Genomic DNA, 27,765 nt, shown 5'->3' with positions numbered 1-27,765 from the left:
TCCGCTGTTTTTGCACCTTCAGCTCCCTCTTGAATTTACCTTAGTTTCTATCTTTCTTTTGGACTGTAAATTTAGGTAGCTGTGCCTCACGGTCACCCCGACTGGCACAGTAAATTGCAGCTAAAAAACTGGCCATTTTCGATGTTTTTAACGGGTGTGAAAGTGCGTGTTTTCCCATTCACTAACATGTACCGGAAGTGACGCGTGTACCCCAGTTAAATTTTGCGGTCACGTGGGTGCGGGGCTACGCTCCAGTGACCTTTTGTGAAATCACCCTATTCTATGTTTTCAAACCACTTGAGTTACTCTAGCAATTTGTGCCTTTTTATTTTATAAACCAGCATCTGCAACTTTTTTGTACCTTCATTGAATTGCTCTTCTCCATTAAAACACCAGGCAAAACTCCAAAGAGAAGTGTCTGCCTGGAGTCCCACCTGACAGTAGGTATGTTGCAAAGCCTACCTGAAGCGTCGCTGAAAATCTGTCGCTGCGGGTGTGCGCGATTTTGGCGCCGTTTAGAGGAGGGCGGGTTTAAAACGCGATTTTCTCTAGGCTGTTCAAATCGAAGATGTTCAGCCTAGTTAATTATTAACGAAAAATCGCTGGAAGATTTATGTATATTGTAACATTGTATTATGTAACATTGCTATAGTGGGTTCCTGTGAACGCGCTGGTTTAGAACGTTCACATTGCGGTATGTTTGTGCCCCCAAATGCCCAGAAAAATACTGCGGGTTATAAATGGCCCAAAATGAGCTACTCGCAATATTAAACTTTGTATAAAGGGATCTTAAGAAGCCCTTTTTAATGTAAAAATATACAACCTACCCAGTTATTTGCTCTATGAGACCCTGCGGTTGCTGGTGTTCGCGGGTTTAGAGATTGATTTTTAAACTACTATAACTATTATACGAGGCCTTTAAAACTAATAATAGCTTTTGCGACGGGGTCTTCCAGCGATTTTTCGTTAATAATTAACTAGGCTGAACATCGATTTGAACAGCCTAGAGAAAATCGCGTTTTAAACCCGCCCCCTCTAAACGGCGCCAAAATCGCGCATACACGCAGCGGCAGATTTTCAACGACGCTTCAACATACCTACACTGTCAGGTGGGACTCCAGGCAAACACTTCTCTTTGGAGTTTTGCCTGGTGTTTTAATGGAGAAGAGCAATTCAATGAAGGTACAAAAAAGTTGCAGATGCTGGTTTATAAAATAAAAAGGCACAAATTGCTAGAGTAAGGCACAGCTACCTAAATTTACAATCCAAAAGAAAGATAGAAACTAAGGTAAATTCAAGAGGGAGCTGAAGGTGCAAAAACAGCGGAAGTGCTTAGCGGACATTCGCCGTGCAGATATAAAGGTCGAAAATATCGGGAATTATCGCGTTTGCTGCATTTCATCAAAACATCAATAATGCCTTAGTTTTGATGAAATGCAGTGAGCAAACGCGATAATTCCCGATATTTTCGATCTTTATATATGCACGGCCAACAACTTCCGCTGATATTTTCTCTTCAGCGCTCTCTTGTCTTTACCTTCGTTTTTCTTTATCTTCTGGACTCTAAAGTAAGATAATTGTGTCTCACGGTCACCCCGACTGGCACAGTTATTTACAGCTCAAAAACTGACAGTGAAGGAATTGTCTATCCAGGCAGAAGCAATTCCCAGCGACCTGAAACTGTCCTGTCTTTCCCACCGCCACTCAGCCAAGCGGCCCCAACAACCTGCTGAGAGTTTCCAGCATTCTCAAAGCACTTGCAATCACTCGCTGCCTCTCACTTCCAATAGCGGCCAGGACAGAATGAAACAAGGGGAAAGGCAATAGCGCTGGAGAGAGTGAAATAGGCGAGTCGGGGCGCCAGCTTTGAAAAGCGGTTTCACGCGGAGGTTCGCTGCTCCTCAAACGGGCCCATCACGACGCGTGGACATAACCCCAAATAGGATCAAAACGCATAGGAAGGAACTACACCGAAGGTAGACACATAATGCTGGAGTGACTGCAGCATTTCTGGAGCGAATCTCTTCTCTCTACAGATGTTGCCTGTCCCGCTGAGTTACTCCAGCATTCTTTGTTTATCTGGGATCAAATGCAATTGTATTAACACTTACCTTCGATTATCAAAGGGTGGGGAATAGATCGCCTTTGGATTTCGACTGTTGCAATTACCCGTGCGAATTACTGAGCTCCTAAAGTAGGTATGTTGCAAAGCCTACCTGAAGCGTCTTTGAAGATCTGCTGCTGAGGGTGTGCGCGATTTTGGCGCCGTTTAGAGGGGGCGGGTTTAAAACGCGATTCGCGAAACGCGATAGGCTGTTCAAATCGAAAATGTTCAGCCTAGTTAATTATTAACGAAAAATCGCTGGAAGACCCCGTCGCAAAGGCTATTATTAGGTTTAAAGGCCTGTATAATAGTTATAGTAGTTTAAAAATCAATCTCTAAACCCGCGACGGCCAGCAACCGCAGAGTCTCATAAAGCAAATAGCAGAAGTTAGGTTGTATATTTTTACATTAAAAAGGGCTTCTAAAGATCCCTTTATACAAAATTTAATATTGCGAGTAGCTCAATTTGGGCCCATTATATCGCGCAGTATTTTTCTGGGCATTTGGGGCACAAATCTACCGCAATGTGAACGTTCTAAACCAGCGCGTTCCACAGGGACCCACTGGAAAGCTGATTTAAATGGGCATTTATTTACAGCAATTGAACACTAAATTCCTTCCATTTGGTCTATAAATTAATGTAAATGAGATTTTAAAATCATGTTTTATTGTGAATTATTTGTGAATATTATTTGGACATTTAGGCTATTTAAAAATGTTAATAATTTATTAAGAAATGGATAGATGTTTAGATCTAGTAATTGAAGTCTGAAATTAGCTACAATTAGGTAACTAACTAATTATATGCTTTAATTTCAGGTCATCCAAGTAAGATTATTTTATATTTGTTTCAGAATGCTTCAATCTATGATAACTGAAAATTTCATTCAGTTCTCTTAATTTTTAAGAAAGTTATGGGCTTTTGACTGTTCACGATCACAACTTTTTTGTTATGTCCATAGAAAATCAATAGGGAACAAGATGCTCATTTCCGAGTATGAAAATGGCCATAACTTTTTAAATACTTGAGATATGAAAGTGAATTAGGTGTCAAATTAAACTTATTTTTATGCTTTATCTGATGGGATAAATTACAGACTTGATTTTTAAAATCTCAAAATTTTGTAACATTGCTACCTAAAGCGAAAAATATTCCACTCCAGTGGTCTCGTTTCCTCTCGGCTCCCGCTCAGCGGCAGACCTGTCCAAAGATACCAGAGGATCTTTGGATCTGTCGAGTGCAAAGATATTAGAGGAGCGCTCCTAGCTCTAGTATCTTTGCCCAGCACGTCTCCACCCAGGCACTGATTGGCGCAATACCTGCTTCTACTTCTTCTATGTGGTGTTTTTTGGCGGTTGGCAAACAACTTTTTTGGTGCATTACCGCCACCAACTGGCATGGAGTGTGGATCAAACAACACCATTACATATACTAATAACCTATATCCTGCCGAACAAATTGGTTACCCTAAGAAAATGCAACAGGATTTGATAGCACTTATATGGAACTTCCTTGCAAAATATCTACCAAATCAAATTGTATTCTTTCTTTTCTGAACTACTCACTCATCTGTTCTCTCTCCTCCTCATACCTCTCACAATGTACAATGACATGCTCTATTGTCTCTTCTTGCCCACAGTATTCACATCTACCTGTATTATGCTTGCCTATTATAAAAAGTGTACTGTTCAGACCAGTGTGTCCAAATCTAATTCTTGAGATTACTGTCTCCTCTTTTCTGTTTTTTTCCTGCACATCTCATTTCTCCCACTTTCCTCTGGACTCTGTAGAACCACCGTCCTTTCCGCTCTTCATCCCATTGCTTTTGCCATCTTTCCTTCAGTCTTTGCTTAATAATGTCTTTGATTTCAGTTTTACCTATGTTAATACTTAAATCAATTTTACTTCTTTTTGCTACCTCTTTTGTTACCTTATCTGCCATTTCGTTTCCTCTAATGCCAATGTGTGCTGGTACCCATAAAAATATGACTGTAAGCCCCATCATTTGAATTCTGAATAGTGTTTGTTGTATTTCAATCAAAATGTCTGGTCTACTGTCTGAATGGCTGTTGTAAACTCTTTATTGCTAAACTTGAATCTGAACAAATAACTGTCCTTAAAGGCCTAGTATCCTCGACCCACTGTACCGCTAACAATATAGCAATCATTTCACCTGTGTATACTGAGACCTCATTATTGATCCTCTTCCCTACTTTGATGTGAAATTCTGGTACAATAAATGCTACTCCTACTTTATCTACTGAATCTTTTGATGCATCTGTATAAATTTGGACAAGACTGTGGTATCTATCAATGTATTCCTGTATGATGACTGAATTATACCTATGTTGTTTATCCTTGTTTTCCTGTTGTAAAGTCTACTGTTGCATCTGGAAGTATCCAAGGTGGAATTGAAGGTAATGGAACTGTTGGAACCACATTTAATTGTGCTATGCCGATTTGTACTGCTCTCTGGGTCACTGTCCATCCAAAACTTTTTGTTTCCCTTCTCTCCTTTTCCCAGCATGGTTTGACAGTAACTTGTGCTGGGTGTTCTTGACTGTGGCCCTGTAGGTTAATCCAGTAATTTAATGAAAGCTGTATCCTTCTCATCTCTAGAGGCATCTCCCCCATTTCAACCTGTAATGCTGCTGTTGGAGTTGTTTTTATTGCACCTGTACATATTCTCAATGCCTGATATTGAATGTTGTCTATTTTCTTAAGAGAAGTACTTGATGCGGACCCATACACCACACAACCATAATCTAACACAGATCTAATTAACCCAGTGTATATAGCCTTCAAAGCTGTTCTATCTGCCCCCCAATCACATCCAACTAAACATCTCATTACATTAAGTATCTTCTTACATTTGTCCACTACTTTCTGAATATGAACCATCCATGTAATCCTCTCATCAAACCATAAACCTAAAAATTTATAGTATTTTACTCTCTCCAATTCCTGGTTATATAATTTTAGTTTAACCTCACTACCAATTTTCTTCCTAGTAAAAAACATTATCTTTGTCTTTTCCACAGAAAATTTGAATCCCCATTTATAAGACCACTCTTGTATCTTTATTATAGCCCTCTGTAGTTTCTGCACAATAAACTTCACATTTCTCCCCCTTTTCCAGATTGCCCCATCATCCGCAAACAGTGAAACTCCCATTTCATTTACAATTTCTTCATACACATCATTTATCATTACTAAAAATAGTAAAGGACTTATTATGCTCCCTTGAGGTGTTCCATTTTCAATATCTAATGTTCCTCAGTATTGATTTCCAACTCGTACTTGTATTGACCTCCCAAATAAAAAATTCTTAATCCATTTAAATATACGACCTTTAATCCCCAATTTACCTAGTTTCACTAATAACCCTTCTCCCCACATCATATCATATGCTTTCTCAATATCAAAAAATACAGCTACTACACTTTCTCTGTTAATTTGTGCTCTCCTAATTTCATGTTCTAAACATATAGCTGGATCCATGGTGTTTCTCCCCTTCCTAAAACCACTCTGGTAATTGGATAAATATCCTTTATTTTCTACATAATATGTTAACCTCTCATTTACCATTTTTCCATTACTTTACATATGTTGGATGTTAATGCAATAGGCCTATAATTCCCTGGGTTTGTCAGATCTTTACCTGACTTTCCTATTGGGATTACTACTGCCTCCTTCCAGCTTTGCGGTAATTTCCCACCCTCCCACACTTTATTATAAAATTCTAACAAAAAATCCTTGGATGTTTCACTGAGATGGTTTAACATGGTGTAACAAATCTGATCTTTACCTGGTGCTGACATCTTGGTTTTTCTAAGAGCTCGGTTGAATTCTGTCTTTGTGAATGGTTTGTTTAGAACATCGTTAGTGTCTTCCTCATGTCGTATTAACTGTCTATTCTCTGCTATGGTATTTTCTTTTCCTTTTCTTCCTTCTTCACTAACATTGTCTGAACTGTGAATTTTAGCAAAAGATTTTGCCAACATCTCTGCTTTCTCTTCGTCTTTCACTGCTGTAATTTCACCGTCAGTTAGGATTGGATATTTGTATTCTCTTTTAATTCCTTTCATTCTCCTTATCATTCCCCAAACTTGACCTACTTTTGTCTCCCTTCCCACTGAGTTACAAAATGTCCTCCAAAATTCCCTCTTTGCATTTTTTATTACTCTTCTTACACTTGCTTGCAACCTTTTGTATTCAATAAGATTCTGAAAATTATGATTTCTTTTCAAAATTTTAAAAGCTTTATTTCGACACTTAATTGCTTTGTCACATTCCTTAGTCCACCATGGTACACTCTTTTTGTTGTGCTTACCTCCTTTCCTCTTAATGGACTTCGTAGCTGCCTCTAAAATGGCTTCGCAAACAGAAATATTTAAATTATCCACATCTTCATAAATATCAATTTTTTCCATTTCTTGATCACTAATAGTCTTAAACTTCTCCCAATCAGCACCACTAAAAGACCACTTTTGTATTCTCTCTGTATTATACTCCTCTAAACTCACTCCTACTACTATTTCTATCGGGTAGTGGTCACTTCCTACCGTTGTTCTTCGAATTACTTCCCATGAACAAACACCCGCCAATGATTCTGACACTACTGTGAGGTCTATGGCTGATTCTGACCCTGTTCTGATGTTGATTCGTGTCCCACTTCCATCATTAAGACACACAAGGTTATTATTCTCCATTAAATCCTCAATCACCATCCCATTTTCATCATTAGAATCATCCCACAACGTGCTATGAGCATTAAAATCACCACAACATATAACTTTCCCCCCTAAATACCCAGCAAGTTCATCCATCAACTCCAATGAAAGCCTTTTACACGGATTATAAAAATTAACAATTTTAACCTTACCTTCTCTTATCCAAATTTCCACCACTAAATATTCTAATTCTGTTCCTTTCACCAACAATCTATTCTGTATTCCTTGCTTTATAAATATTACACACCCCCCTCCACTTCCCTCCCCCCTATCTCTACGGATACTATCATAACCTTTGATGACAAAGTCTAATGAAGGCTTAAGCCAGCTTTCTTGAATACATATGACTTCTGGTTTCTTATTTAACTCTTTAATGAATCCTTTAAACTCTTGTCCATTTGCTATTATGCTCCTTGCGTTCCATTGTAATATAATCAATTTGACCTATCACCAGAACCTTCCTGCCTTCCATCTCCTTCAAGCTTTTTATTGATACTCTCCCATGATACTTCTTTTAAACCCAAAAACTTCTCTGCTCCCTTAACAATGATTTTTATTTTTTCTGTTTTGTGTTTAACCTGATCAGTACAGTTGATTACATATGCAATGAAAACAATAAGCTTATCAGCTGTCAGTTCTGTGTGAGTTTTGACTGCTTGACTTTCCTCTGATCTCAAAAACGGATGATTCTCTCTCCCATTAATATCCACTCTTCCCCTTTGTCCTTGCACCTTCTTCACTGCCTCTGAGTAGCTTATGTTACTTACTGTTTTCACTTGCTGAATCTCCACAGCCCTCTTCCTGACTTCACATCCCCCATACGTTACCCTGTGCGGTCCTCCGCAATTGCAGCATTTATCCTGCATATTTTCTCTGCACTCTTCAAATCTATGCTCTCCTCCACACTTGGGACACCTCTGATTCCCCTTACACACCGCTGCTATATGTCCATACCTCTGGCATTTATAACATCGGAGCGGTGGAGGGATATAAGGCCTCACTGGAAAGATCATGCATCCGATTCTCACTTTTTCTGGTAGTTCAGTCTGCTGAAACTCCAGAAGCACAGACAAGCTCTCTACCCTCTTACCCTCCACTGTCCTTAACAATCTCTTAGCTACACTCACCTGGCCACCAAAAATACTCCGTTTGAGTTTCTCCAGGTCTTCATCTACAGGAATACCTGTTATTACTCCCCTTGTCACTCTACTCTCACCCAGAGTCTTTCTTTCACTAACCATCTTCTTGCAAACACTTTCAATCTTCAGAGCCTTATTTTTCTGCTCCTCCGTTTTACATATTATTAACAAGTTCCCGTCTCTCAAAATCTTAGCTGTTTCCACCTCTCCTACCTTCTTCTTTAGCTCCCTGGATAAAGCTATCGGACTTAAATTGACATGCTCATCTTCCTTTCTAAATTTCAGTATTATTTTAACCTCCTTCCTTTCAACCTTTTTCCGAACCGTTCTCCTATCCTCTTCTGAACTGTTCCCTTCAAAACTCCTTTTGCTGTTTTGGCTGAGCTCGTTTTGCCTGATTCCTCCTTCTCCTTGATTCCTCCCTAATCTCCGACTAGACACTGACGTCCAGTCACCAAAAGCCCTATCATCTTGATCTTCGTCATCCTCTAATCCTACGTGAGTTGCCATTTGATCCAGTCACAAACCAGTTTATGCCAACCGCCAACTCCTAGTCCCTCTCTCCCTTCCACACGGGAGCTCTTCCTGGCCTGGTTTGTCACTCGACTGTCTGTGCAAATTATTATCCAACCCCTCACTACACCTCTAGCGCAATACCTCCATACCAAAGATCCTATAGCGGAGCTCTTTGCTCCATACCCCCTGATTGGTCCAATGTCCCCCTACCCCTGATTGGTCCCAGGGCCCCTACCCCCTAATTGGTCCAATGTCCCCCTACCACTGATCAAAGATCCTATAGCTGATCCAATCTTTGGCCGGAAGCAAGAGGGCGGAGTAAAATGGCGGAACAAGATTCTTCTGCTTCTTCTTCTTTGGAGTTTTACGGCAGCCGGCATCCACAATGTTGCATTGCTGCCACCTTCTGGCTTCACTCCACAGTCCTCATGTCTTTACATTATATCCTTTTTATAAGGCCAAAGGCCCTCAAGAAATTAAACAACACCTTTACTCCTTTTCCTTCCCCTCCATACTCTAGAATGTTCTTTTCTGATATATCTGTCATTCCAATTTTCTTCATTTCACTGATCAAAACTCTTCTTTCTGTTTCATATCTTCTACATGCAACTAGGGCATGCTGAACTGTTTCCGGCTGATGGCATTCCTCACACAGCCCAGTAGGATGTTTTCCCAACATTTTTAATGTGCTGTTCAGGTGAGTGTGTCCTATCCTCAATCTTGCTAATACTACCTGTTCTCTCCTGTTCCCCCCCTCTTCTTGCTGTAATGCCCACTCTATTTTGTAGCGAATAGAGGTGTCTCCCCTTTGTCTCCTGTTCCTAGTATTGTTGCCATTCCTGATTTATTTTCTTCCACACAATGTGTTTACCTTCAGATTTGGATAATTGTAAGTTTACCTCTATGTTCTCGTTTTTAACGGCCTCTTTTGCTAATTTATCCACTTTTTCATTTCCTAGCACCCCAATGTGTGCTGGGACCCACAACAAAGTCACGTCACTGCCCTTCCTTGTTACTTGGCTTAATAGTAGTAGAATTTCATACACTAGGTCAGGCCGCCTATGGGATGCACCAGACCCAATACTCTGGATTGCAGACAATGAGTCGCTACACATTAATACTTTGCATGGTTGCACCTGTTCTATCCACCGAACTGCCATCAAAATAGCGTACAATTCCACTGTATATACTGCCAAATAGTTATTTGTTCTTTTGCAAATCTCAACATTCATCCCTTGCACTACCACAGCTGCCTCTGTTGTTTCAGCTACTGGGTCCTTTGATCCATCTGTGAAAATTAAGAGGTGTTCCCTGTATCTATTATATATATGGTTATGGTATTCTGTTTTTAGGTCTGAATTTTTTTCCCTCCTTTATGCCTCCCATATCTCCAGATCAACTTTTGGGATGTTCAGTAACCATATTGGGACAGATGGCCACAATACTGCAGGGCAGAACTCTTTGTCCTCTACTTCCATGTCCCTTGCCACACCTCCTCCAACCCAGCCGAAGCTTCCAGACTGAGCCACCCCTCTCTCCCAGCACTCCTGTACTACCTGTTTTGTTGGGTGGTTCTCTCCATGACCCTTAAGGCTTAGCCAGTAATTAGCCATTAGTTGTCTGCGGCGCAGTCTCAACGGCATCTCCCCAGTTTCCACCTGTAGTGCACATACAGGTGACGTCCGCACACCTCCTATACAGATTCTTAGAGCTTCCGCTTGGACTTTGTCCAACTCGGACAACACTGACTTAGATGCTGATCCATAAGCTATACTGCCATACTCTAGTCTGGATCTGATCAGTGATACATAGATATGTTTAAGAGATAATATATCTGCTCCCCACTCTAAACCTGCTAAGCATCTCATTACATTGATGGCTTTTTTGCATTTTCCAATTATTTTTGTAATGTGGACCCTCCATGTTAATCTGGAGTCAAAATCGACTCCCAGGAAACGGAAATCTTTTACTCTTTCCAAATTGTTGCCGTATAGTTTTAACTGGACATCCTCTTTAATTTTTTTCCTTGTGAAAACCATTGTCTTTGTCTTCTCTATAGAGAATTTAAAACCCCATTTCACGCCCCACTCTTCCACCTGGGCTATCCCTTGCTGCATTTTACCCACGATAAAATCTATATTCTTCCCCTTTCTCCATAGGCTGCCATCATCTGCAAAGAGCGATCGCCCCATCTCTGGTTGAATGTTTGCAAATATATCATTAATCATGATTGAGAATAGGATCGGGCTTATCGCACTTCCTTGCGGAGTTCCATTCTCGACTACACATTTACTAGAGATGTCTGACCCTATTTTAACTTGGATACTTCTACCGTTAAGAAAATCCATTATCCAGTTAAAAATATTTCCTCCTACTCCCATTAAATGCAGCTTTATTAGAAGACCTTCTCTCCACAACATATCATAAGCCTTCTCTACATCAAAAAATACAGTAACTACAGATTCTTTTTTAACTTGTGCTTTCCTTATATCATCTTCCAAGCACAGAACTGGATCATTAGTACCTCTCCCTTTTCTAAAGCCACTCTGATAATTAGCCACTATACCGTTTTTTCCCATTAGATGCATTAATCTTTCATTTACCATTCTTTCCATCAGTTTACACATGTGTGCTGTTAAAGCTATAGGTCTATAATTTACTGGATTACTTGCATCTTTCCCTGGTTTGCTAATAGGCACAATGATTGCTTCCTTCCACCTCTCCGGTATTCGCCCTTCTTCCCACACCTTGTTATATAGTGCAAGTATCTTTTGGAGTCCCTCCTCACTTAGATGCTTTATCATTATGTAGCAAATATCATCCTTCCCTGGGGCTGAGTTCTTACACTTGGCCAGAGCTCTCTTTAGCTCCCCCAAATTAAATGGAATATTGTACTTGTCCTCTGTGATACCTTTCCTTTGTAAGGCCTCAACATTTTCCTCTCTTGTTCTTTCCCTACCTCTTCTTCCTTCATCTGATAAGTTGTGGGAGCTGTGAACCCTACTAAACGTGTTAACCATTAGTTCTGCTTTGTCTTTATTTGAGACTACAGTTTGATCTCCATTTGTTAGGATAGGATAACTCCACTCCCTTTTATCACCTTCCATTTTTTTAATCATCCCCCATATCTCCCCTACCTGTGTTGTATTTCCAATTGAATCACAATACTTCCTCCAATATGCTCTTTTTGTTTGTCTTACAATTGCCTGAGCCTGTTTGTAATTAATCATGTGTTGGTAGTTATGAGTTCTTTTTAATAATCTGAATGCTCTGTTTCTATTCACCACTGCCTCTTTACATTTATTGTCCCACCATGGCACAGCTTTCCTTTTTGATCTTCCTTTACTTTTAGGTATGGAAACTAATGCTGCTCTTTTGATACCTTCTGACAATTTATTCTCAAAGTTTTCTATATCTGTCTCTTCTTGTATCGGTTTTACATATCTATCACTTTCCTCCTTAAATTTCTCCCAATTAGCCTTTCCAAACACCCATCGTCCACTTCTGTTTTCTTTACTCATAGTTAAAGTAATATTTATTTTGCATAGCACAGGATGATGATCACTTCCTATGGTACCCTTTTCATATACTTCCCAGTTACATTTAGCAGCAATCCTATTAGAAACAAGTGTAAGGTCCAACACAGACTCCTTCCCTGTCCTAACATCTACCCTGGTCTTCTTTCCATCATTTAGACATACTAGATTACCATCATTTAATAATTCCTCAATTACCTGTCCATTATTATCTGACTTTTCACTGCCCCATAATGTATTATGTGCGTTAAAGTCCCCACACCAAATAACATTAGATTTGCTCTGGCCTACTTCCTGTAACTTATTGACCTCTAATCGCTTACATGGATTATAGTAATTTATTACCACTATTTTCCTCCTCTCAGACCACACTTCTATTACCACATATTCCTGTTCCTGCCCAATTCCTAATACCTTGTATGGTATCCCTTTTTTAATGAAAGTGGCACAACCCCCTCCTCCCCCATCATATCTCACTGCAACATAATCATATAGAACAAAATCTAAACTTAGTTTCAACCAGGTTTCCTGGATACATACGACATCTGGTTTTTCCTTCCTACTGTCTATGAATTGCTTAAAGTCTTGCCCATTGGCTAACAAGCTTCTTGCATTCCATTGTAGGATTAACATTAATATTATTAACCCACACATGTTGACTCTTGGCTCGCCTGGATACTGAGACCATCATGTATTTCCTCCCACTTCAATCCTGCCATGCCCAAGTGGTGGACTGCAGCCTTTACAATGATTTGGATCCTTTCTGTTTTGGATTTTACTTCTGCTGTCGCATTTATTACTCCTGCTATAAATATAACCAGGTTTTTCCTTTCTTTCCATATACTCTTTTCTTTTTCTTTTATTGTTTCCATTATGCCCATATCTTGCTCCCTCCTGATCCTTCTTTCATTCATCTGTTTTGTAGGGTCAGCCTTTTTTGCTGCCTCTGCATAGACCTTTTCCTTCACTCTTATGTTTTGTACTTCAGCTTCACGTTTCATCACCTCACAGCCCCAGTAAGCCACACTATGCTCTCCTCCACAATTACAGCACTTTGGTCTGACCCCCTCTCCACCCTGACCATATTCATGGTCCCCACTACACCTTGCGCATTTCCTCGCCCCCTTGCACATTTTAGCTATATGCCCAAATTTCTGACATTTGAAGCACCTCATTGGTTTGGGTATGTACTCTCTTACACTATATCGCATGAATCCAAAATGGACCACTTTTGGAAGGGATTCTGTCTTGAATTCAAGCAGGACTGACTCAGTTTCCTCTTTCTTTGCTCCTTTGGTCATTCTTTTGGCATTCATAATTAATTCACATCTCTTTCTGAGTTCCTGAACCAGTTCACTCATATTGACTTTGAGAGGGATTCCATAGATAACCCCTTTACACCCTGCCCTCCTCCGTTCTCCCACTCTCACTACTTTGATTATTTTGATTTTGTCAATCTTGTTCATTTTCATTGCCTTTTCAACTTGAGCCTCACTGTTGCACCCTATTAGCATGTTTCCATCTTCCAGCACTCTTGCATACTTTACTTCCCGAACCTGGGCTCTGATTATTTTTGTCAGCTTCATTGGCTCTATCTTCTTTACTCCTCCTTCTCCTTCAAACCTCACCACTACATTTAACGAAATTTCCTTTTCTGGTTCCTTGTCTTCACTCTCCGATCCACCAATATTGCTTTTCCTTCTTTTACGGCTGCTCTTCCTGGGACTACCCCGTGTTCCCACGGTTTCCCACTCCTTCTCAACATTTCCTTCATTATCCTCGCCTCCACTGGCCTCCATACCACTAGACCCACTCTCTCCTGTCATTTTGTAACAGCAGGGAATATTGCCAGAGCACCGTTTACCGGACCTATACAGGCCGTCGGCCGATACCCCAATACAATATCTCCCTACTATTACTACTCAGTGTCTCCTCTCTCTCTCTCTCCCAACCTCCAGACCGGCGCGGTCCCTCCCTGCAGCTGCACTCAATCGACAGCCAAACTCCGTGAGCGGCGTTCGAGCCAACCCTCACCTCCTCGGCGGAACAAGATGGCGGGGGCAGGTTGCTAAAATGGGTCATAAAATCACCCATGAATCCGCCCATGAGCGTACTACACGTTTGCGTGAGAGTAATCCATCTTGCTCCGCTATAGGATCTTTGCCACTGATTGCTCCAATGGTCCTTATCCAGTCTGAAGAAGGGTTTCGGCCCGAAACGTCGCCTATTTCCTTCGCTCCATAGATGCTGCTGCACCCGTTGAGTTTCCCCAGCAATTTTGTGTACCGTCCCTACCCTACTTCTTCTTCTTGTAGGATTCCGGCAGTGTAGACGCTGCTTTGCCCTCCACAGGTCAAAGTTTGAACTAAATCCTTACATACAGTCCTGTAACTTGCAGGAATTGAAGAACAGCCCTGGATATCAGTTGATGTTTCTCACTGTGTCCAAACAAAGATGAAACAGAAAAAGCCTCAACTCCAAGGCCTGTCAGTCTAACAAACAATACTTCTCTTTCTACCCTGTACTTTTTACATTCTAGGAAAACATGCTTAACTGTCTCATTACTCCCACATTCACACAAGCCAGAAACATGTTTCCCTACAATGCACAAATAGTAATTTAACCCACAGTGTCCCAACCTCAATCTACACAGTTTAACTGAGTCCCTACGGGACAAAGATGTACAGAAACATATTTTCCTAACTTCAGATTGTATAGAAAAGTAGTGTCTACCCCTGACTTCCATTTCCCATCCTCTCTGCCATTCTTTTGTTAAGCCCTCTTTAATTATTTCTCTCAGTTCCACTCTCCCCAATAATACATGGATATCTATTTCTCTTCTTAAACTCTCCTTTGCTATGAGGTCCACCTGCTCATTCCCCCTCACCCCAGCATGCCCGGGAACCCAGCAAAAAGTGATGTTACACGCAAACCCAATTCTAGAAAACACACTCATGATTTCATTTAGAAAGTCAGGACGAGCTTTAGATTTCCCTACTCTTAAAGTTTCAAGAGCAGCTGCAGAATCAGAACAGATAATGACTTCACTAAAACTGGCTTCCTCAATCCACCATAGAGTTCATTGACCGTCCCTTCCCTCTGATTGGTCCAATGTCCAATAGCAACGCAATAATTGGTCTAATACCTCCTCCCACCGCTCCACGATTGGAGGGAAGGGCCACTCCGTTTCCGGTTCCTGTCCCCGTCCGCGTGTGCGCAGAGGTCGAGCCGCCATGCTGAAGGTTTTCACCCGGGTTTTGTGCTCAGCCTCCCGGCTCGGTTCCCGGGCAGCTCTGCCCCCGCAGCAGCTCTTGCTCCTGCGACAGGCCGGCGGTAACCCCGGGGTCCGCGGCCTCGCCCGCTCCATGTGGCTGCTGTGCAGCTCCGGCCTGAGACGCGGGCCGCTGAACCCCGGCCGGCCCTTCGACGGCGTGTCCTGCGGCTGCGGGGCCCTGCACACCGAAGGTGAGGGGTCTCTGCGACACAACCTCCCCGCCCTCCCTCAGCTGCCCCAGTCCGGGTGATCCGGGCAGAACACTGATGGTGCTGGTCATCCGGATAAAATGGGTGATGAAATATTCAAGGGTGGGCAGGTCTGGTGGAAGCCCCCTCGACCTGTGGCGATGGCGCTGTCTCGACCTGACTACACGGAGCATTTCCAGCGGCTTCTTGGTTTGCGTCCCCGAGAATTATACCTTCATTACCCAGCACTGATGGTTCTGACTCCTTAAATCCGGTTAACGGGGTTCCTCTACTTTTCATGTGACACTACCCAAATGTACTCTGTTTATTTTTCTATTTGTACTACCTGATGTATGGTTTGGTTGTACTCGCGTATGCTACGACTTGACTAAATTTGCAGATTACACAAAAGTGTTGTAGATGGTGAAGATGGCTTGTAATTGCAGCAGGATCTTGATCGGTTGGCAGGTGGACTCAGGAATGGTTGATGGAATGTGAGGCGTTGCATTTCGGAATGTCCAACATGGGCAGGACCTACACAGTGGATGGTAGGGCTCTGGGACTTGTAGACTAGATGGGTCTCGGAGTGCAGGCACATAGTTCCTGGAAAGTGGTGCCTCAGGTAGATGTGGTCAAAAAAGCTTTTGGCACTTTGGTCTTCTTCAGTCTTCAATATTGAGTATCGAAGTTGGGGTGGGTGGGGATGGACATGATACAGTTATATAAGATGTTGGTGAAGTCATATTTAGAGTATTGTGTTCAGTTTTGGTCACCATGCTATGGGAAAGATGTTGTCAAGCTGGGCAGTGTGCAGACATTTATGAGGATGTTGCCAGGACTCAAGGGCCTGAGTTACAGGGAGAGGTTGAGCAGACTAACACTCTATTCCTTGGAGCGCAGTAGGTTTAGGGGTGATCTTATAGAGGTGTACAAAATTGTGAGAGGATTAGATCAGGTAGACACAGGGTATTTTGCCCTTAGTAGGGAAATCGAGAATCAAAGGATATAGGTTTAAGGTTGGCGGGAGAGGGCGGGGGGGAGAGATAGAGATTTAATAGGAACTTGAGAGGTAACTTTTTTTTACAAACAGTGGTGGGTGTATGGGATGAGCTGCCAGAGGAGGAAGCTGAGGCAGGTACTATCGCTACTAAAATAAAAATGTAGGTACATGGACAGGATAGGGCTAGAGGGATATGGGCCAAACGCATGGCAGGTGGGACTAGTGTAGATGGGACATATTGGTTAGGCAAGTTGAGCCACAGGACCTGTTTCTACACTGTGACTCTATGACTGGATAGCATGCAAAACTATCTCGGTGACAGTAATAAACCAATACCAATATTCATCTTTCCTTATGACTAGACAGGCCTTTTTGTCTATCGAGTCCAAGTAAGCACAGACCCATGTCATTTGCCCTCATCTCTCCATTTACATTTCTCTCACCTGCTCTTTCTTTCATTTCCCCCCATTCACCTACATTATTAGTTACAGTAGCCAATTAACCCCCTCTCCAGACCCCCCAGCTGTGTGTCTGGAATGCAAGAGGAAATTGGAGCACGCAGGAGTCGCACTGGGATATGTAAAATCGGTGCAGACAGCACCAGAGCTCAAGATCCAACTAGGCTGTTGGAAATGTGAAACAGCTGCTCTGCCTCCACTCTGCCACACTTACGGTCCTGAAGAGGTTGCTTAGTTCAATGAGATTGTTGTTTGGTCTTATTTTGACTGAGATCTGGGTTGTATATCTAATAGAGTGTAAACTTTCTATCGGCTTATCAACATTTTCTTCATTTGATATGCAGGTGACCAAGCATTTGCAGAATTCCTCGGAGACGAAATCAAAGAGGAAAAGAAAATTCAAAAGAGTACATCACTACCAAAAGTGTCTGGAGGCTGGGAGATCAGGTTGAATGGAACAGAAGCTAAACTTGAACGAAAAGTTGAAGGTGAAAGGTAAATGAAGCTTGCCTGTTCTCTACTGACTCATTTAGCATTGGTTTCCCTGTGCCGGTACCTTCCTTTTCCAATTACCTGTCTCCTTGGATCCATTTGAATGAATGAATGAATGAATGAATACGTTTATTGTCATTGCACAATACTATGCAACGAAATTCCATTACATCTTCTCCGGTTAAAAAAATACAAACACGACAACCATTGACACATATGTACACTTATTAGTAAAATAATAAATAAGTATTTAAAAAGAATTTGGCGGCATTTCTTGGAATTACATTTTGCTTCCCCAGTGTAATCTGTTGGAATTAAGCTCTTTTATCGCACATGGGTAGAAACTATTTTTTAGTCTACTCTGAAGACCTGAATCGCCTCCCAGAGGGTAGCAGAGTGAAAAGGTGGTTGGCAGGGTGGGATGTGTCCTGCTTGATATTTGTGGCCCGGCGCAAGCATCGGGCCCTATATATATCATCCAAGGAGGGCAGTTGAGCGTTTGTAATGCTCTGTGCAGTTTTTATAATTCCCTGCAGCGCCATCCTCTCCGCCACAGTACAGCTAGCGAACCACACCAGGATTCCATAGGAGAGGATACTTTCCACGGCGCATCGGTAGAAGGACAGCAGCAGCGGCTGTGAGACGTTTGCTCTCCGCAGAGACCTCAGGAAATACAGCCGCTGATGTGACTTCTTCTTCACGAGAGTGACGGTGTTCATTTGCCATTTGAGGTCCTGGGAGATGTTTATTCCCAGGAACTTAAAGCCAGTGACTCTCTCCACCATGTCTCCTTTGATGTATAAGGGAGCAGGTTCCTCTCTCCTCTTCCTCCTGAAGTCGACGACCAGTTCTTTTGTCTTTGATGGGTTGAGTACCAGGTTGTTTTTGGTACACCAGACAGTCAGTTTTTGGACTTCATCCCTGTAGGCAGACTCGTCGTTGTTTGACTTTTTTTAAAGTATTATAAAAATTATACCTGACTGAAATAGTGTTTGAGTCTTTCCATTGAGGGAACGTTGGGTTATGCTATGTAGTATATTGAAGTTACTAAATTAAAATGGTTTTGTTCATTATTTAGCATTAAGCACATTTTATCAGTTGTCTCTAAATCAGTGGTTCCCAACCTTTTTTTGGCCATGCCCCACCTAATCACCTCTAAAATCCTGATGCCCCCCCTACACAATAAAGACCTTTTTTACCCCCAAAAAATTATTTACTCAAAATAACATCTGAAACATAAACTACATATGTTTACCTGATGGAAAATCCAAAAAAATTAAAATCGAAAATTTGTACCCAGACCTCCTCAGTCGCGCTCAATTGCCCCCCTTAAAAATCAAATTGCCCCCCTGTGGGGCGTACGCCCCACGTTGGGAACCACTGATCTATACCCTTCAATTTTGTGCAACCCAGACAGGTTCCCCCTTCCAAGCTTTCTGCTCAAAAAAAAACATACCAAGCTTATCTGAGGATCCTGACCCGAAATGTCATCTATCCATTCCTTCCACAAATGGTGCCTGACCAGCTGAATTACTCGTACTTTGTCCAAGATCTGCAGCTGCAGTTACTTGTACCCGGAGCCTATCTAAAAGGTTCCATGCCAGGCAACAAGCTTGTATCCCCTTCAGTGTAGTATCATTCTTTGTTAATTGGTGTGCACATAACTAGCTGAATGGCACAGAATAATGTAAATTTTCTAACTTTAAATAAATTAGTTTTTGAAAGTGGAAAGATCTGATATTTGAGAATTTCTTTAAATATATAGAATTCTCATTATGTTGAAAACCATGGATGCAAAAAACAATTGATTATTTTTCAGGCTGTGAATGTAGTGTCAGCATTAAGATTATTTTGCGCATTGTTTGCCTTATCCTGAATTCGACAAATAATCTAACACCCAGACATTTGAATTAACAATGCCAAGAATAGTCTACTGTTCCTTGTAGCCACAGAGACTGCTGATGCTGGAATCGGCAAACAAAGCATGAACTACTGGAGGAACTCAACCGGTTAGGCAGCCTCTGGAGGGAAATAGGCAGTCAAATGTTTGACGTTCCCTTTCATGCTGCAGGTGAGTGCCATGAATGTTGTCTGCTTACTCCCGGTGGTAATTACTTGTCATATCTTCCTGTTGTAGGATCACAGTCAGTTTTAATATTAACAACAGTATTCCACCAACAATGGAAGAGGCGCCACAGGAAGGGCAGAAGGATGCTGAGAATGAGGTGAGGATTCCTTGTCCATCCCTTGCACTGTAAGTCTATCTCAACCTAATGGTCCTATGAGGTGGTAGTGCAGGAACACTAGTCTAGTACAACATGGAAGGCGAGGTGATGATTAAGTGGGATTTTGTGTGGTAGAGGGTAGCTGCTGGATTTCAGTTTGAGAATAAACTAGAAAAATATTAAAGATTGTTCTTGATTTTCCTTGATAAGATGTAAGGAAAATGTTAAAGATGGAAATGATTGATCTTGGAACTGACATGGAGCATTTGTCGTTGAGTTGAAATAGAAGGATGAGGAGGTTCCTTGTGCATGCTCTATCATGTAATAACTTCCTGATTCAAGCAATCTTTGGTCTCGTCCACTTTTGCATTTGGTTTAATGACTACCAATCATGTATGTAGAATAGAAATGTCTAACGGCCATGAACATGATACAGCATTGTAAACGAAGTGACTGAAACTCTAAAGGAAATTTTGCATGATCTTAGTCCTTGTGCATAACAGGAAAGGCAAAATTGCAATACGGTAAAAGCATCGTCACAGCATTCATCTTTTGAAACTCCCTCAGAATCATTCATCTTTTGAAACTCCCTCAGAATCTATACTTCTCTAATGCCCATACTCGAGTGTGTAGCACTTTTCTTTTTTTTTTGCATGGTCATTCTTCATGATAGATCGGTAATCAGTTTGGTCAGGGTTACTTTTTAATTGTCAGATGTACCAAAAGGGAACAATGGAATTCTTGCAGCAGCAGAACATGTCTCTATAGAACACAGTACTCTATACATATCATCATAAACAAAAAAAGTTCAATAAATTAAACAAAACTAGTCAACCTTCTCTTCATTTTCTTAACCAGAGGGACAATAAGTTCCTCCAGAGGCCCAAGTAAGGATTCGCTAGAGCCCTGCACAGTTGGAGCAAGACGACTACTTTTGTACTTCATCTCCCTTCCAGTAAAGACTAACTTTCCTTTTGCTTTCCTAATGTCTTGCTGTGCCTCCATGTTAGCTAACTCGTAGTGGAGACACAATCTCCTGGAACAGAACACTGATTAGTCACACACGCATCTAAATACTCTGCCTCTTTATCCTTCCTGCAAAGTTGATAAGCTAATTTCCACACTCCAACTGGCATTCACTTGATCCATTTATATCCTCGCACAATATCTTCATTGTCACTGCCATTTTTGTATCATCTGCACATTTAGATACAATGCACCCTTTTAAGTAATTAGTAGATTGTATATAGCTGAAGCTGCAGCGCTGATCCCTAAGGTACCGTTACTTGCACCCTGCCAAATTTAAAGTAATGTTTTCCAGTACTTGGTTCTGCTAACCAATTCTCTATACATACTAACATTACTCTCAACCTTATTGGTGCTTCCATCTTGCAGACTGTTTTTACATACCAGACTAGACTATTGAAAATCGAAATACACCACATCTACCAGCTCTCTATCTGTGACAGAAACAGGATGTTGAGTGCCCACTGCATGCAGCATATTGTGACTTGCAAGCTGATGGATATAAATTGGGATCATCGGTAAAGGCAGGGATTGGTTGGAGACTCATACCAGTAAGGAACATGTATGCGTGGTGGAACACTGTCACTCTGCACAGATTTCTCAACTGTCGGTTGGGAATCTGGACACGAAGGTTGATCACTTGTGTAGATGTGTCTACTGTCATGCTTGCAAAGCTAAATATTGCATCTGAAATACCATTGTGACCACCTTTCTAATAAACAACTGAATTTCTTTACAGCCAGAAGTTATCTCAACCCCAAACTTTGTCGTCGAAGTGACCAAGCTATCGAATAAACAAAGCCTGGTGTTTGATTGCCACTATCCTGAAGATGAGGTGTGTATTTGTACTAGGATGATTGCATGCTTGACAGACTAACTGCAATATTCCAGAAGATCTGGGTATTTATTAATCAACAGTGGGATTTATTCAATGCACAGCTCAGAATCAAATGTTTTCTCCACCATTGACTGGCTGTGCCTTTGGCCACCTGGGCTGAGGTCACTGAGAGGTGGCATACATGAGGAAGGCTGCTAGGTATAGGTTCCAGAAGCGAATATGTGATGGAAGTGGGGGAAACTGTTCGTGGAATGCACTACTATTCAGTAAAGTAGAGAAATGGACAAAGTGCCGGAGTAACTCAGCAGGTCAAGCAGCGTCTCTGGAGAATATGGATAGGTGACGTTTTGGGTCCGGACCCTCCTTCAGACTGAATAGAGTTGGGAGAGTGCAATCCTATGGAGAATATGGATAGGATCTGTGTGCATGAAGGTGGTTATTCACTTCCTCTTATTGGTCTCAGCTCTTTGTGGAGGAGCTGTCCAATTAGCCTTGTTCCTTGGGTCTGTCTCCCAGGCCCCGTAATGGTTTTCCTTCAAGTATAAATTTGGTTTGGTTTTTATGAAAGATACTGTTAAATATATTTTGACCTCTTAGGCTTTCAATTTGTTCATTATATGTCCGATCAGGACCATGCCTGATTTTGACTACGTGGCTGATGCCGCTGTCAAACAGCATGAATATTTGTGGTCAAAGATTGTTAGAAATTAAACTTAATTTTTTTGGATAAAAGCGATTCATTTTAACCTATTTGAAAATGTAAATTACCCAAAACATGTATCTCTTGCTCTCAACTGTATCTCTCCTCTCCAGGCGCAGGTTAGTGTGCCAACATCCCTATGTGTAACTGCTGGATAGTACTTGGTTATACCTTTGTTTAGGGAAAGATGTGGCGTATCCAATTATTTTTCTTTTGGTTTGATGGAGGCACGAGTATAAGGAACTGTAGAAATAATTAAATCAGAATGGTAAAGGCAGAAGTGTTAAGGGCCCGTCACGCTTACGAGACCTTTACAGGTGACTGCCGGCACCCAATAGATCCCTGAAATTTTCAACATGTTGAAAATTCAGCGGCAACCAGAAGACACTACGACTCGTTGGAGACCTCTCACGACCATAAGAGACCTCTCACGACCATACAGCCTGTATGGTCGTGAGAGGTCTCCTATAGTTGTGAGAAGTCTCCAAAGAGTCGTAGCGTCTTTCTGGCCGCTGCTGAATTTTCAACATGTAATGGACAGGCCCATTACTGTATAAATTAGGTGTCATTGACCTGAGGTGTTGACCAGTTCATTGTTCCACAGATGCTGCTTGACTGACTGAGTTCTTTCAGCATTTGTATTTTTGTTTCTGATTCTGGATCTGCAGTTTTATGTGATTTCTAGATTGATAAATCAGACTAAAAGCAAAAACGGGGCAATATTGCTGGGGTAAAGTAAGAGATGGTAAGACTACAGAAATGATCAATAATTAGGTGGGGAATCTGAGGAATAAGTAGGGCTGTATTTGCTCTCCATTTGTTTGTTCAAAGTGGTATTGGTGGACTATTGAGCAGCTGGTGGATGCGATGATGGTCCCTTGATGTTAGTAGTTCCAGGAAATTGACTACGAATAGAAGTTTGACCTCCAGAAGAATGACTTGTCTTGGAGGCAAATCTGCATTTGTTGCTATTGCCACAAAGTCAGCCTAATATTTAACAGGATTTATTTTACCACTAGGATGTATTTTAAACTCTTGAATATAATCGATTAACACTGCCACACAGCCTACAGCTTTTTTTCTTGTGCTAATGATAACATAGCAACCATTATTTTGTATTTAAAATAACAGGTTGGGCATGGAGAGGAGGATGAGAGTGACATATTTGCCATCAGAGAAGTCAGCTTTCAGCCCACTGGAGACGATGATTGGAAAGAGACCAGTTATACCCTTAACACCGATTCCTTAGACTGGGTGAGTGAAAAAAACACTGGAATGCTAATGCCCAGGGTGTGTACCTAGAATTCTGAGGCAAATTTTATTTAGTTTTCTTCTTTCTACATAACACTTCCATTAAAGATTTTATCTGGTCCACCTTAAATCTTATCATGTTTTACGACCTAATCTTGGGGTTCCTCTCTAGCTTGTTCCACAGTAATGGCTCCCTCCTGCTGGTTAACCGACTATTCAGGTAGCGATCTGCACAGCGTCTGCTGTCATGTTTGCAGTATGCACTTGTGGCTGAACATGGTCTTACCAACATGTCATGAAAGTATAACATTTGAGATGTTGTGTCATCTTAATGATGACTGAAGATCAATCTCATAATTTGGATATTGATTGGATATTGCCTTGTTGTGTGGACTGATAGGTAAATAAATGTGAGTAGAGCGGTGGATGTTTGTGTGACGTGTGACTTTTTATCCGCAGCCACAAAATAACGATGCCTCTATACAAGACTTGCTTTTAACTGATTAGATAGATTCTTATGTCTCCTCAAAACATTCAGTTAAAGGCATGCTGATACATAGGTACATGGATGTGGGTACATAGCCATTAGCAGGAGTAGGCCATTCGGCCCTTCGAGCCAGCACCGCCATTCAATGTGATCATGACTGATCATCCACAATCAGTGCCCCGTTCCTGCCTTCTCCCCATATCCCTTGGTTCCACTAGCCCTAAGAGTTCTATCTAACTCTTTATGCTGATACTTATTCTGATACTTCATGTTAACACATTCTTGCCCAAACTCCAAATTCTTTGTTGATCAACATCTATTAATCAGTGAAGCCACATGCAAATTGGAGGAACAACACGTTGTATTCCACATATCACTTGCCGGGCTTTGTCCCAACCTGAAAAGCTGCATTGCCTATGTCCTTTAGAGTTTATGCCTGACCCACTGAATTACTCCAGCACTGTTCTACATAGATTCAAGCATTTTTGTATATCAAACTATTAATCTTAATTGATACGTTAATCTTAATTAATGGAATAATAAATTAATTATTGAAAACCTCTGGACTCTTGATTGGAGAATTACAAACCCAAATCCATAACTCATTTGAAATTGACAATACATAATGGTAAAGAAGACATATGGTATGCTTGCCTTCATGGTTGGGACATTGAGTATAAGACTCGGAAAGTCACAATGAGGCATTATAGGCGTTTGGTTGGGCCGCATTGAGTATTGCGTGCAGTTCTGGTCGCCCTTACAGTAAGGATGTGGAGGCGGCTTTGGAAAGGGTGCAAAGGACATTTACCGGAATTATTTCTGGATTAGCAGGGTATTGCTGCAGGGAGAGGTTGGGCAGACTTGGATTGGTTTCTGCCAGAGGTTGCAGGGAGACCTGATAGAAGTATATTAAAATTATCAAAGGCCTAGATAGGGTAGACAGAACCCATTTCCCATGATGATAAAATCAAACACTAGAGCTTTACAAGGGGCAACGATTAAAGGAGCTGGGTGGGGCAAGATTTTTAAGCAGAGCGTGGTGAATGCCTGAAACACACTGATGGTGATGGAGGCAGCTGTGTTAATGAAATTTAAGAGACTTTTGGTTATGCATATGGTTATGCATTGAATGGATTGTGTGCAGGCAGATAAGAGTTGGTCTTTGCATCATGTTTGGCACAGACATTGCGAGCCAAAGGGCCTGTTTCTATGCTGTACCATTCTAAGTGGCTTCGATACATGCTTTCCTCTTGTGTCCCCTGGTTCTGGTCTACAATGTGAGGAAGCACTATGCTTCAACACAATCACTTCAGAATTTTGGAGCAGGCCCTTTCTGCTCATCCCTCTTCCCAGAAATTAATCTAGTAAACATTGTATTGATTCTTTGACATTGACTGTACTGAATGTTACCTAGACCGTAATGTCCCCTTTGCTCCACAGGCCCTCTATGACCATTTGATGGACTACCTGACCGACCGTGGGATTGATAATACTTTTGCAGATGAACTTGTTGAGCTGAGCACTGCTTTGGAACACCAGGAGTATATCATGTTTCTTGAAAATTTGAATGGTTTTATCAAGTGCTAAGAATTATTCCTGTCTTCTGGCTTTTGACAGATTGTTTTATGATGGTCAGGATGTTTGCCAGCTTTAAATTATTTTACAATAGATTTTGTACAAAGGTATTCTCTGGTATTGAACTGCTCTGTGATTGGCTTCATTATTATGTAAAAAATTGTGATGCTACAATAATGAAAATATCTCTAAATTGTACACTGATTATGGAAGTGTTACGCAAAAAGTGGGCACATTGACCAATTTGTTTCTATTGTAGCTAAATTAAGATGGTTCCAGGAAAGAAAATGATGTTGTGCATAAACATGTCAGTGTGAATTCTCCGAATCTGTGTGGGAGAAAGGGGAGGGAAAGGAACATGTTCAACTGTACATGAAACTAAATGCACTTTGTAAAATCTGTCATTCTCTGCTTCACATGGTATTTTCTGGGTACCATCTCGTCCTGTTGGTTTGGCAGTTACTCCAGCATTTTGTCTTATCTATTGCAGAAATTCATTAATTTATTCAGCAAGCAGCTTAAATATATGCCCATTTGAGAATACACCACAACAGCAGTGTTATTGTCTCAAGCTAAATATCTTTGGAAAGTTGTACCAAACCATGTGGTGCATGGAGACCAATGATTGTAATGATGTTTCTAAATTTAGCTGCAAACTCCTACCAAGTAGTCGTTTGATCATCCTTCTTACCCTAATGGAAGAATCTAGTCTCCCCAATGTTGACCTGTACAAAGTTAAGTCTGCCTTAAGTGCACATAGAAAAGTGATGAGGCCGATGTGAACTTTACTGTCAATCGATTGTTCAAACCACAAGGAAAATAATAGCCCTTCAAAGAAAAATTGATCCCCATAATTTTAAACTGAGGTGGGGGTAAAGTTGGAGTCACAAAGACTTGACTCTTAGGATGCAGTCAAATATAATTATGATTATTGTAGTATGTGAAATTTGAACAGGAAAGTTTTCTGCTGGGAGAAGGCTATAAATCACCTAAGTTTAGTCTTGATCCTAATGACAAAACTTGAGGCAATTTGGGTTTTTTTAAGTCTGAATTTTGAACCATGTTTAGTCAGAAGTACCACAAAGATCTGACGTTATTTAAAAGGAGGCTGCTGTGAGACATTAATAAATGATCTAAATGGAAATTGAATCGCATGTAATCCTGTGCAGTTTTATTGTCCTAACCTGGCACCAAACTGGCAGACACCCTCAAGGTCAGAAGTTATTGCACAAACAAAGAAAACTTTTTGGCACAAATTATAAGTGAATGGATTTTGAAATTAGAGCAGGTTAAATGTTTTGGTAGATCTTTGTAAACCCATTAATAACACGCAGGAAGAGCCCTTACCTTTTTCCAGCATACTCCTGGTCTGTGAACAATGAGCTTGAGGAGTTTGGAAAGTGAGGTAGCCGTTTGAGAATACAGTAGTTAGTGTTTGAATTGAGAAGGTTCTCTCAAAAGTGAGCACTTGAGGGGAAGTACCATTTTCAGTGTCATTTCAGTTCACCTTTGACAAGCCTTACCATTCCCTCAATCTGAAATGTCATCTGTCCATTTTCCTCCACAGATGCTGCCTGGCCTAAATTTCACTAGCACTTTGTTTTCTGTCCATTAGTCTTAAATTATGTTTACATTGTAAACATACTGCTGTCATTTCAACTGGGCTTTATTCACATTGAAATGAATGACGACAGTTGTACCACAGGAAATCGTGGAGGTGGTTGTGTAATGATGCCAGGACGCCCAGCCTGGTAACGGTCTTGCTCTTTAGCATTCTTGGATCTTTTGTGTACCACATGAAGGAAGGCAGTGTTAAGTTTAGCGTGACTGCAAACAGTGGCACATTAATACTAGTCTCATCACAGCAAAGTACCTGTGAATGACCCCAAGTGTTTGCTGACAAACTTCACTACTACAGATTAAACTAAATGGCACTGTTACAATCACAAGATGGATATATTAAACCTGACATTAATCTGTAATCAAAGTTGTTTTTTTATTGATTTTTTCCTTTTCACAGCATTATTCACTGAAAAAACTGGATTCCCTCAATTGTGTATACTGTGTAATCAAACTCGCAACCTTAAGGAAATCCTGATGGTTCAGTATCTAGTTCACCAAATAATATTTGTCACACTCCCTTTACAACTGATCAGGATGACACTGAATGTTCTTGAGCATAGAGTAGCAGTTAAGCACAGTCGAAGCTGTTAAAATTTGGA

The 27,765-nt window shown here is 41.2% G+C and overlaps 1 protein-coding gene and 2 long non-coding RNA genes across 3 annotated transcripts; 1 reads left to right on the top strand and 2 right to left on the bottom strand.

The window, feature by feature from the left end:
• Nucleotides 1–966: 966 nt before the first annotated feature.
• On the bottom strand, nt 967–27,613 carry LOC116989199. Its single transcript, XR_004416167.1, has 3 exons — nt 27,387–27,613; nt 2,001–2,010; nt 967–977 (listed from the first exon to the last, which is right to left on the bottom strand). It is a non-coding gene; the product is annotated as an uncharacterized LOC116989199 (long non-coding RNA).
• On the bottom strand, nt 8,415–18,385 carry LOC116989200. Its single transcript, XR_004416168.1, has 4 exons — nt 18,375–18,385; nt 17,008–17,014; nt 13,094–13,098; nt 8,415–8,558 (listed from the first exon to the last, which is right to left on the bottom strand). It is a non-coding gene; the product is annotated as an uncharacterized LOC116989200 (long non-coding RNA).
• On the top strand, nt 15,235–26,692 carry LOC116989197 (complement C1q binding protein). Its single transcript, XM_033046431.1, has 6 exons — nt 15,235–15,494; nt 17,294–17,444; nt 19,579–19,666; nt 21,432–21,527; nt 23,362–23,484; nt 25,409–26,692. The coding sequence occupies exons 1-6, from the start codon at nt 15,263–15,265 to the stop codon at nt 25,553–25,555; spliced, it is 837 nt and encodes a 278-aa protein (XP_032902322.1). The 5' UTR covers nt 15,235–15,262; the 3' UTR covers nt 25,556–26,692.
• Nucleotides 27,614–27,765: the final 152 nt, after the last annotated feature.

Source organism: Amblyraja radiata, chromosome 28 (assembly GCF_010909765.2).
Source record: "Amblyraja radiata isolate CabotCenter1 chromosome 28, sAmbRad1.1.pri, whole genome shotgun sequence".
NCBI lineage: Eukaryota > Metazoa > Chordata > Chondrichthyes > Rajiformes > Rajidae > Amblyraja > Amblyraja radiata.
The sequence above is the reverse complement of the archived record's forward strand: the minus strand, read 5'-3'. Positions and strand labels throughout refer to the sequence as shown.

Excerpts from the sequence above, each read along its gene's own strand:
- LOC116989197 (XM_033046431.1), top strand. The coding sequence starts at position 15,263 with ATGCTGAAGGTTTTCACCCGGGTTTTGTGCTCAGCCTCCCGGCTCGGT. Across the intron at positions 15,495-17,293 it reads CGGGGCCCTGCACACCGAAG|GTGACCAAGCATTTGCAGAA; the intron begins GTGAGGGGTCTC and ends TTTGATATGCAG. Across the intron at positions 19,667-21,431 it reads AGAAGGATGCTGAGAATGAG|CCAGAAGTTATCTCAACCCC; the intron begins GTGAGGATTCCT and ends ATTTCTTTACAG.